The sequence below is a fragment of the Eleutherodactylus coqui genome, chromosome 12 (genome assembly GCF_035609145.1).
Source record: "Eleutherodactylus coqui strain aEleCoq1 chromosome 12, aEleCoq1.hap1, whole genome shotgun sequence".
In the NCBI taxonomy this organism is placed as follows: Eukaryota; Metazoa; Chordata; class Amphibia; order Anura; family Eleutherodactylidae; genus Eleutherodactylus; species Eleutherodactylus coqui.
In genome coordinates, this window is record NC_089848.1 from 57,579,905 (window position 1) to 57,591,992 (window position 12,088).

General features: G+C 45.5%; 1 protein-coding gene across 2 annotated transcripts in view; it reads right to left on the bottom strand.

Moving 5' to 3' along the window:
- HACL1 (2-hydroxyacyl-CoA lyase 1) overlaps nucleotides 1-12,088 on the bottom strand; it is a 33,255-nt gene that overhangs the window by 17,232 nt on the left and 3,935 nt on the right. For both annotated transcript variants that reach the window (XM_066584898.1, XM_066584897.1), the window contains exons 3-10: nucleotides 10,804-10,844; nucleotides 10,403-10,483; nucleotides 8,035-8,107; nucleotides 7,856-7,933; nucleotides 7,267-7,361; nucleotides 4,271-4,383; nucleotides 2,725-2,860; nucleotides 1,599-1,704 (exon numbers count right to left, since the gene is read on the bottom strand). In XM_066584898.1, the coding sequence (XP_066440995.1) occupies nucleotides 1,599-1,704; nucleotides 2,725-2,860; nucleotides 4,271-4,383; nucleotides 7,267-7,361; nucleotides 7,856-7,933; nucleotides 8,035-8,107; nucleotides 10,403-10,483; nucleotides 10,804-10,844 (723 nt within the window). The remainder of the gene's footprint in view (nucleotides 1-1,598; nucleotides 1,705-2,724; nucleotides 2,861-4,270; nucleotides 4,384-7,266; nucleotides 7,362-7,855; nucleotides 7,934-8,034; nucleotides 8,108-10,402; nucleotides 10,484-10,803; nucleotides 10,845-12,088) is intronic.

Consider the following 12,088-nt stretch of genomic DNA (forward strand, 5'->3'; position numbering starts at 1 on the left):
ATGGAGACGGGGACGCCAACACCGGAGGGGGTAAGTGTATAACTTCTGTATGGCTCATATTTAATGCACGATGTATATTACAAAGTGCATTAATATGGCCATACAGAAGTGCTTAACCCCACTTGCTTTCGCAGGACAACCCCTTTAAGGCAACTTTGAGACACAGTAGGAAGAGGTATTTTAAAATGGCCTACAGAGATGGCCGTCAGCACAGTCTTCTCTATGCAGAAGCTGGTGACATCTTTCACCTGTGTCGGGCATAAGAGGAGCATCAGATTGGCTAGTAGAAAAAGGTTATACATGCCTAATACAACTGGAATTCCGCTTGAGAAAGAGAATAAACTAACAGTATGGGTAACTTATGGCATTACCCTATTATTCAGGTATACTGATTAAAGGTTATTTGCAGGCCACTGATCACACAACTCCTTCCTTTTCACATTAAAGGGGTTTTCCTGGGAAAATACTATTGATGACTTCTCCTCAGGATAGGTCATCAATAGTTGATTGGCTGGGGGTCTGTGGCTTGGGACCCTGACTGATCAGCTCATTGTGCGCCCGCTGACAGCGCTGCAATTACACACGGGTTTGAGCGGAAGTCTCTGCTCCAACCTCTTTGTAGTGGCGGGCGCTTTTAACTGCAAGTGTGGCTCGGATTGAAATCAATGAGAGCCGTGCCTGCAGTTACAAGCGACGGCCACTACACAGAGGTTGGAGCAGAGACTTCCGCTCTGATCTCTGTGTAATTTTTCAGTTTGGTTCCCTTGATCCTACACTCCAGTTACTTTATTGGTAAGAGTCCTTTTACATGGGACAATAGTCAATGGAGATGGAGCATGCCGAAGATAGTGCCGGCTGTCCGCCTTTACACTGAAGATAATCATTCAGATTCTCGCTGGATCGCAGAAAGCTGAACTATGATTATCCCACGTAAATACCAGTAGCAACTGAACAACGATCATTCAATGTTCAGTTTCTGCCGGCATGAAAATCAAAAGTACGATGGGCCTGTGTAAACAGACAGTCCTTCATCTGTGAACTGTGATCACAACATGCAGGCCCATCATCCATTGATTTTTATGCCAACAGAAACTGAACGATGCACTAATTATTGTGCGTCATCTAGTCGCTGCTGGTATTTACACGGCATGGTTATCAGTCAGATTTCCGACGATCAAGCTAAAATCAGAACGACTATCGCTTAATGTAAAAGGGCCCTGACTATCAAAATAAATATGCAGTCTATGGCTGGTCAGCAGCTCTGCCAAGTGAGGCCAAACAAAGCTCATGGAATATAAAGGGTCTGTCCTTTGTCTATCCTTGCGGCCCCTATGTTGTAGTGATCAGTGAGGGTCTGAACACCCAGACCCCACAGATACCATCTTGTTATCATACAAACAGGCTGCTCTGTATGTACAACACCTCCATTGTCCTCTATAGATGTATCCAATATGTTCTATTATTACATCTATATGAATAAACTGCTTTTCAATAAACTTTTTAGTGGCAGCTCATAAAGTTCTTGCTCAACAGTAAACACTTCACTTTGATATCAAGTTGCAGTGCGTATCTGTAGCCAAAACAAGCCGATTCCTGACCTGAATAATCTTTACATCTGGTCGAAACCGCGGTGAAAGACCGAAGTGCAAAATCCAGTTCAGCCTCGCACCCAGCAGCAGAATAACATCAGCGTTCTTCAGTGCACTGGTGAAGAACAAATAAATGTCAGTCATAAGACGCCAGAACAAATGACGGGATTACAGAGATATTGTGAATACATTGCAAGTAATAGAGTGCGGAAAAACCTAAATGAAAAGGATATTCTAGCCTGTCCATCTAAACCACGTGAAGTGTATGTACGGGTGCATGCTACTATGACGAATGCAAACAAACACAAACATTACAGCAGCAAGCAGTGAGAAATAGGCAGACACGAAGTATGAAGATTGTTTAGAATTGTATTACTACTTTTACTATACATATACATTGGAAGTTCTTAGCACACATTGTGATCAAATTGTGCAAGCCCATCTGCTCCAAATGTGACCTAAAATAATGCATACATTCAATGTCTGCATATGTATTAGCAGCTGCAGAGTGCTGCTGTATCTTTAGTGACTATATGCTTTTGTATAGCAGCGGGCACCGGGGCACTTAAGTTGTGCCATCTCATACAGGGAAGGCTGTCAGTTGCTGACTAGGACCACCCAGATCACTACTAAGGATGCATTCACATGGTCACATGCATATATCAGGATTATTTTGGCTTGATGTCCCTCTCCTTTTTTCCTCTGGTGGACAAGAACTTTGCCATATTTGACTGCTTGTATTGGGACCGTTCCCCTTGTTCTTTATCTGATACTATTATGATCTATCATGGGATATTTATGGTTATGACTTTTGAGGGGTGACGGCGGTCCTCAGAGATTTATCCCACAGTAGCAGGAATATATTTATAGTTCATTTGGAATCTCTGGACTCACCCCATTTCTCTATCTGGTGGCAGGATGCCACCTTGCATTTATATGCTGTGGGATGCAGTGGAGTATACATGAAGTATACATAGGGACATGTTTTTACTTCTTACTCTCCTTAGGTTAGGCAACAATTTGCAATTCTGGTACAACCCCTTTAAAGTGAAACCTATTCTGATTCATCAATAGAAGGATAAACCGGCATTTAATGAGTAAGTATTATTGGTCAAGTAGCAATTATAAAAAATACCTGGATCTTGCTGCAGCAACACAAAGCGGATGATTGTCAGGTACAACCCCTTTGCCCATAGGAGTGGGCAAGAAAGGCAATCCACATTCATCTACCAATCTCCGAATGCTGTCTTCTGCACGCGAGAATGCAGCACCTAGAATATATGAACTAAAATCAGGAAAAGAATATTCACATAATGCTATGTATGAACATATAAGGGATCGCTATTTAGAATTGTATATTCTATACATTGGTACTAAACGGTACTATAAAGTCATGCCATGTGAAAGATTTTACATTCATGGAAGACTGTGTAGGGTTCCCCAAAGGAAGAAAGGCATCACGTCAGTTGCATTGGGGAACACAGCCTAGGACCATGGGTCTAGCTACTGCCACTAGGAGGCAGACACTAGGCAAAGAAAGTTAGCTCCTCTACCGGCTATACCCGCCTGCAGGCACCAAGCTAGTCAATTTTAGCTTAGTGCCTGTGGGACAGATCTCTTCCTTCATTGGTTTTCAGAGCTAGGTGACTTCGGGGCTGGCACTAGACTCTCCTTATTTACCCCACTGAGGAGGGCAAACAGTTTACAGTATGACCCCTCAGAAGACAAGGAGGCGCGGTTCAATATTAGTTTGACCCTGAACCGCCAGCCATAGTGACCCCCACATCCTCCTCAAAGACAGACGAGCACTAGGGCCTCTGATGCAGAAGAAAAGTCAACCCGGGAGATGCACCCCAACTTGTTTTTTCCACGAGCTCTACCAGAGATGGGTTCATTTTTACTTTATTTTTTATGCGGCTAATATTTTTTGCATTAAAAAGGTCTTTATTTTACTCATTTTTCTTAGTCCCCATACAGGGCTTGAATTTGTGAACATTTGATTGCTTATACAGTATAATGCAATACAATGGTATTGCATTATACTGTATCCTAACAGGTTTCTTATAAAAGACATACCACAGGAATTTCTTAACAGGCAAACAAGGATGACAGCCTTAGGGGCCTTTAAAAGGCGCCAGGCTGCCATGACACCTGGATAGCACACCTGCAGACTTATCGCAGTGAGGCCATTTGGGACTTTTGAATACCAATAAATTGGGCATTCAAATGCCACTCCCAGAATTGACACTGACATTTATTGGGTTGACAGCCATGATCCTTGTTATTGCTGATCACGGTGGTTGCAGGTGGGTGTCGGCTGTCAAAGCCCACTCCATACACAGTATATGTTTTGGAAGCGTATATGCGTCCTTATTGCGTGGGGTATATGGACTTAGAACATATATAGCTGTATGGCTAATGCGAAGGGGTTAATAAGATTGGTGACAAATGAGCATATTATGGACGCATTTATGCATCTGAAATACAAACAAGTGTCCTGGCCTGACCCAAACTCCAAGTATCATAGGAATTTACAATGTTCCGAGTTTGGGTCAGGATATTTGCGGTCAGACCACGGCACTCAGACGCATTACGGATGCATAAATGTGTCCGCAAATTGCTTGTCTGTCACTGGATGATGATAGATTAAAAAAAAAAAAAAAAAAAATCTTATCATGTACCTTTTCCAACTATTATCAAAGGGTTCTGGGCACTTATCAATGCAGCAACGGCTTTCTGTATTTCTGATGAATCGGCTAAGCCAATAGGACGTGGCAAGCAGCATTCTGGAAACCTTAGGTCGATAAACAGAATCGATACATAGTTTTAATAGTCTATTATTGGAATTTATAATAAAACATAGAACTTTCATTGGAATATAAGAGCAGCAGGGTTAATCTCATGCAGAGATGTGGAAGTAATAAGCGTGGCAGTGGCATTAGTAATTAGCACAACTACCCCAGCTTTAGGAGACATGGAACATGTTATATTCTGAATTAAATCGGCTTTTCTAACCCCAATGATAGCACATTACTAGGATATTTATGACAGTCCATGATCTATGAACAGCAACAATTCACAGATAAAACCTCAATGCAAGTGCCCCAGTAATCTGCAGATGGTTGTCAGACAGTAGATTATGGTCCTATATGTTGTGTGATTAGTAATTCTCCAGCCATAGAAAGGATCCCATAATACCAATGCTAGCAGCCGCCACCGGCACTCGCATTATAAGGTTGGCTGCCGGGCTAAAGTATAGTTCAGCCTTTCAATTAGCTCTAAGTTGCGAGTGGTAGCAGCGCTTGTATAATGGCATCCAAACAATGACAATGTGCCCAAAAATTCCAGGACACCTAGATTAATTAGCTGCATGACTACTCCTGCTACTTGAGGTGGTGTTTCGATAGATTTATGTAAATTATGAAACTATATCTTAGCAAGTTAATTGTTGCAGCCATGAACTTTTTTTTTTTTTTTTAAACACTAAGGCCTCATGTCCACGGGGAAAATCAGATCCGCTGCAGATTCTACATGTAGAATCTGCAGCGGGTCCCTCCTGCCCCGCGGACATGAGCGCCGAAAATAAGAATTTAAAAGTATTTACCATCCGGCGCGGGCGGAGAAGATCAGCTGTTCCTCACGGCCGGATCTTCATTTTCGGCCGGCGGATGAATTCCTGACGCCGGCGGCACGTCGCCGGCACGTTGCCGACGTGCCGCGCGCATGCGCCGGGCACATCCGCCGAGCCGAAGCAAGGAAGATGCGGCCGTGAGGAACAGCTGACCTTCCCCGCCCGCGCCGGATGGTAAATACTTTTAATTCCTATTTTAGGTCTCCCGCGGATCCGGACGGCTTCCATAGGCTTCAATAGAAGCCCGCGGGAGCCGTCCCCGCGGGAGACCCGCACGAAAATGGAGCATGGTCCGGATTTTTCCATGCTCCATTTTTTTTTAAATCCCTTTTATTGACGATCCGCGGGTATTTATCTACCCGCGGGTGGTCAATGCATCCCTATGGGATGCGGATCCGCATGCGGGAGATCCGCTGCGGATCTTAAATCCTATTTTGCCCGTGGACATGAGCCCTTAGGGCTCATGTCCACGGGGAAAATAGGATTTAGGATCCGCAGCGGATTACCTGCATGCGGATCCGCACCCCATAGGGATGCATTGACCACCCGCGGGTACATAAATACCCGCGGATCGTCAATAAAAGTGATTTAAAAAAAAATGGAGCATGAAAAAATCTGGACCATGCTCCATTTTCATGCGGGTCTCCCGCGGGGACGGCTCCCGCGGGCTTCTATTGAAGCCTATGGAAGCCGTCCGGATCCGCGGGAGACCTAAAATAGGAATTAAAAGCATTTACTCACCCGCAGCGGACCGCGAAGCTCTGCTCTTCCTCACGGCCGCATCTCCCTTGCTTCGGTTCGGCGGATGTGCCCGGCGCATGCGCGCGGCACGTCGACGACGTGCCGGCGATGTGCCGCCGGCGTCAGGAATTCATCCGCCGGCCGAAAATGAAGATCCGGCCGTGAGGAACAGCTGATCTTCGCCGCCCGCTACGGAAAGGTAAATGCTTTTAAATAGCTTTTTTCAGCGCTCATGTCCGCGGGGCAGGAGGGACCCGCTGCAGATTCTACATGTAGAATCTGCAGCGGATCTGATTTTCCCCGTGGACATGAGGCCTTAAAGTAATGTCATTAACTATAGTTACAGTAGTATAACTAGTAGCTAAAGTGGTAGCTATAGTGGTGTCTTGTTGGAAAGGTGTCAACCCAGGGTAGTGCAAGCCTGAAAGTCAAAGTACTGGTGCATCTTGTCTCCACCAGAAGTATGGTGGGAGACATAGTGAGCGAGAGTATCCACCCTGTTAATGCCCCCAAGCTCCTGACTGGCTATGGTGGCGGTTTGCCATGGCTGGAGGGTTAGGGTTAGACTAGGGTGGGGGTTTGCCTTAGGGTTAAGGTTACAGGAGTAGCGGGACCGATGAAGCCGGCGTCAGGATGTGGCCGAGAAGCACTCCTGCATATGTGGATTGGGGCCATGGAGGGTGAGAACGCTGATGCCGGTGGTGCCAGTGCCAGCTGGGGAAGGGAGTGCAGGGTGAGAGTGCCTTTGTCAAGAAAGGGGCTGACAGGCACAGGGGGGTGGCTAGACAGAGCGGGGCCCAACTTATGAGGGGGTAGGGACAGCATGACATATTGCAGGGAGGCCAGCAGTAAGAGTGCCAGTGGGGAACATTGCAGGGATCCTGGCGGTGATAGTCACAGCAGGGGATGTAAGCGGCCCAAGGCCCGCAGGGAGCTTACATGGCAGAAGGCAGACAGCGCTGCTAACAAGCATGCCGTTTGTAGCTGAGAAAGGAGGGCATCGGGGAGCTCACATGCCTGAAGGACGACAGCGGAGAAAGAAGTCCAGCGGCCAGCTAAGACAGGAGCCCAGCCACTCAGCAGCTGTGGGCGTACCCTATATTTCCCACAGCACAATCCCAGGTCTCCACCCATTATCCTGGTGGAGACAAGATGCACCAGTACAGAAAATCAGTACGAGGTAAGTGTAGGAAAATTGCTTGATCTATCCGTTAATGGATATGACTAATGCCTCTAAACCCAGAAGAGGTACTCACATACTACTGGCCTTGTACTGTAATCTGAATCTTTCATACTATAACATACCTCACGGCACTTCTATCAATCATTTTGTTTACAAAGTCTCCAGGAATATCAATGTAACAAGCACCAGGCCGGCCGTACATGCTAGTTCTCACAGCCTGGGAGAAAGAAGAAAGTAACCAAATGAGATTGCAGCATTATCTGTTACTGACCCACTAACAATTTACTTCAGTACATATGTAGCATTTACCTAATGTTTATTGTTTGGTCATTGGTGGTTTAGAGATTTGTATACTAAAATCATTCTATTCTTGCTGTAATAGAAAGCATCCCTCCATGCACTCCATGGGAGGAAGGGGGGGGCATGTTATACACAGCAACCAATCAGCAGAGGCGGAGCTGTAGAAGAAGGTGAGAACACCAGCCTGAACCAATAAAGACAGGGGGTGTGTCCCTCTGAACCATTGAAGAGACAAGGAGTATGTTTCAGACTATTTGTCGACACTGTAGTCACAATTTGTTGCTCTACCCTAATGGAGCTTAGCTAAAGAAGAGCCAAGCACTGAGGAAAATAGATATAAGGCAAACATCATCCATTGGTACCGACTTACATATTTTTAAGCTCTCACCTGGACTGTCATTTTAAACATACCTTTTCAACCACAGAAGGTATGGCTTCCAAGCTGCTTGGTCTAGCAGAAAATTTACTGTACAGTCTACAAGATTCAACCTAAAAAGTAATAAAGAAAATTCACATGGCCATCTATAATGTTAGCCTTAATCGTAGATAAGGTTATGTTATTCCTAAACAATGAGGAGGAACACAGATACCTGAGGGAATTCTTGGAACGCACCCATTGTTTCCTGGTTAGAGTCAGAAGAGCCTCCCAAGATAATGACTGGCCTAAAAGAAAAATTTGGTACCAAAATTCACAAAAATACATTTTGGTGCACTTCTATAGCTGTGCTTTAATTCCACTAAAGTGACAGTAGCATGCACTGCTAGAAAGGTTTAAACACATTATATACAGTAATTAAAAGCAGGACAATAAAATTCAGTCTCAGGACCAAAGGGGAAGGTGGAGGTAGGATATTTTACCTGCTGCTGTTCTTCTCTATGGATGTCCTTCTGATGTGCTGGTTCAGGATCCGGTTTTCAGCTATCCAAGATGGCCACTGCTATTTTTAAGCTAATTAATGTAGATTCTGCACTGCTCTCTGATTGGCCAGATCTGATTATGTGAGCAGCACTGTGGAGTTTAGGTAGTCTGAAGATTGTGTTGGCCATCTTGGAAAACTGAGACCAGGACCCCAAACCGGTGCATCAGAGGGGCTTCAGCACAGAAGACCAACAACAGGTAATATAACTGCACTCTCCAGTCCCAGGACAAATTTTTGTAACAAGACTACAGGGTCACTTTAAAGGAAATAACTTCAGACTTCTTGTTCATATGTATTCTGGAGATATTTGCATTTAGGCTGCAAGTACACTTTAATGGGAACCCAGTGGGTGCCCAGGCGGCAGACCTGCTGATTTCAGTGGTCTGTTACTTATACTGTGTTAGGGTGTGCTGCAGGGACCTGTTCTACATGGGTTTCCTGCAGTGCAGCCCCACAGGTGGGGGTTGATTGAACTGGCTGGGTGTGGATTTCTCCAGCCAGCCAATCCCTCAGGTCTGCTGCTCATATATACCAGCTCCTCTGCTAGAGGCTGCTGGGCTTTCCTCTGTCTGTTCAGTGTAAACAGTGTCATGTTCCTGCGTGTCTGTGCAGGATGCCGGACATGAGGTGTGGACAGTCCTGTTATGGGTGCATGGTGTTCAGTGTTATATGCAATTTCCTTATGTGTTGGTGTGAGCTGCGTTCAGTCCTGCTGTGTTTTTTTTTGTCATCTAGGTAGGTCTCCAGGTTCCAGCGCGGGGCCGTCCCCGTTAGGACGATCGCCCCGCATGCAGGCAGGTTTCATGTGGAAGTTGTCTTGTTACAGTAAGGACAATGAGGACCCTTGAAGTGGGCTTGAGTATCTTGGCCAAAATACGAACCAAGACCTTGCATTGTATTTATTTACATCTGTTTATGCGTGCGGGTATGCTTGGTCTTGTTTTGGACGTTTGTCAGTCAGTGTGTCATGCCTGCTGTTTCTGCAGTTTTGGGAGTTCGTGAGTGTTAATGACGTAACAGAATGTACACATATGACAGATAAGAAGAGGAAACAGAACAAGGCACAACACACACAGATCTGTTGCCAAACTATTTCCTTTCCTTTCTCTGTATACTGAACACTTCAGACGTTTTGGAGAAAGTCAAAGTTTGTAGCGAGCCACAGAGCCGAGTCTTGTTGGCCCATTAATATTCATATATTCACTGCTCACCACGCCTTCGCTGCTTCATGGGTCTCTCTCCATTACTGTGCACACAGAGACCTGAAATTAATGTGTCTAAGGGCCCTTTTACACAGGATGAAGTGCCCAAAAAGTCATCTCAGCGATAATCGTTCTTGCGCTTTCACATAGGAGTGATGATCGCCCAGTCATGAACGCTGCCCGCCTCCATTCACAGTAAACAGTTATTCATAGATGAATCACGGGCAGTTTACACGATCTGATTGTCTTTACATTTTTTACGCCTGAATAACGAGCAATAAGCGAACTAATTTTTGGTCGTCTTTCAGTTATTGGTAGCATTTACACTGAAAGATCATCATTCAGATTCCCGCGATCCAGAGAGTGACAAACGATAATCTTTCCGTGTAAAAGGGCCCCATCACTATACTGCAGTGCCCACAGTCCGGGCACCATTGGGGACCCGACAGGTCTCCTTTCAGGAAATTTCTGCCTCTCCTGAGTATGCATTATTAACACACCTTTAACCCTTTGCAATCCAATTTTGGATTCAGGGTTACCTAGGGGGTTTTCTCTTTCTGCCATTATACAATGGCGCCACCTACTAGCTATAGCCAGTACTGCGGTATGGGACATGCTGGAGAGGCCCCCGACAACAGAGCGGCCAGTATTATACAGTAAGAATACCCTGCCGTCTGTCTTCTGACATTGGAAGCTGTGCAGCCTTCGATCCGAATGTCTTTAGCCGTCAGACAGTGGATTGGAAAGGGTTAACACCAGGTTTTTGAATATGTTTCATAGAATCATTAAAAAAAAAAAATATGACACTAGGTGCACAAATACAATGGATTTCTTACCAGCAGTTCATGTTAGAATTTGCCATGCCGCCCAGTGCATGGATGAGTCCTGGTCCAGACACTACAAGGCACACAGCAGGTCTGAAAGGGCAAAAATCAATCTGCATCAATGCAAACAAACATGTATACATTATGATGATGTACAAGTCTTTAGTAACGTATTGCTATTATAATGTTGTATATTAGTAGTTTTTACAACCCATATGAGCAAAACAGAAAAATAGTACTTTGTGCTCGACATTATAACATGTGTGTTGTTAAGGGGGTTAGGAAAAGTTGTGGGGCCCCCAAAATAAACGTTTGCACCCGGGCCCATGAGCCTTTAGCTACGCCCCTGGTTGCAAGTACTAATTAATTGTATAGATGCTTGTTTTTACTTTCAGTCCCAATTTTGTTCTTACCTGCCTGTGAGGTAGCCCACAGCTGAGGCAGCATAGCAAGCCTGAAACACAGGAAAAGTTCATAAAGTGCATTTACAAAGCAGCGCAGAATGCATTTGTATGGTATATAAGGGAGCGTTTACACACACAGATACAGCAGAAGAATATCAGGGCCTCAGATATAAATGGCAGGGTATTCCACTCATGGAAAGGGAGGACAAGTTTCTAGGCTTGGTTGGGGTCTGGCCCCTGGGACCCCCAGTAATTTTGTGAATAATAGGGCAGAAGCCCTTCTTTTCTCTGCTCTCATTTACACGCTGCACAGAGAATTGCAGCACCGCTCTATTTTGAGTATTTGCAGGCGGTCTCAGCAGACAGATTGCTTGCTAATAGGGCCCATGCCCACGGGCGTGACGGGCTCCGCAAACGGAATACCATAGCAGAGTCCGTCACAGCGCCCCCCCAAAGACCCCATGCTCACCTCCGGATCCGCTGCATAGCTCCCGCATGACGCGCCGCCGCGCATGCGCAGTACAGTGTATGACGCACCGGCGGCGTCATGTGACGCGGCTGCCAGGGCGCATCCACGCTATACTTCCGCTGTGCTACAGTGGAAGTATAGTGTGACGGGCGGCTTCCATTGACTACAATGTAAGCCGTCCGTGCGTATTCCTGCGGCAGATAGGACACACTGCGGGTAATTTCACGCTGCGGAATTCCGCAGCGCGTACATTGAGCTATTAGGTTCAATAGATTTCACACAGCAGAAATTCGGCCGTGGGCATTAGCCCTTAGGGCATTTTCAGAAGAGCGTGATGTTACTCTGTATTTGGTCTGGGTTTTACAGACGGTAATGTAAATAGAATTACAGGAGTATTTTTCACAGCAGTGTTTCAAAAACATAGCAGATCCGGGGAGGGAAAACAGATCGGGGAGGGAAAACAGAATGTTTGAAATATGGCAGCACAAGGGGATTATGAAAGTTCAACATCTCTTACACCCAGAATACCCCAGATACAAGACCTTTAAAGAAATGCGTGAGGAATTCAGTCTACTTTCGTCCCACTTCCTACCATTCGCACAAGTCCGTAGCTTCCTCTGGGAAAGACTAGCTGATATACCCAAAGAAGCAATACTTAACCCAGTTGATATCTTGGTAAAAGACTATTCATATAAACACCCAATTTCAAAATTGTATACCAAATTTAGAGAGGGATGGAGGAGAAAGTACAAATCTAGCTTATTCAATAAATGGACACGGGAGCTCCAAGATCCAGAGTTACCCGAGGGAGTAATTAAGAGTTGG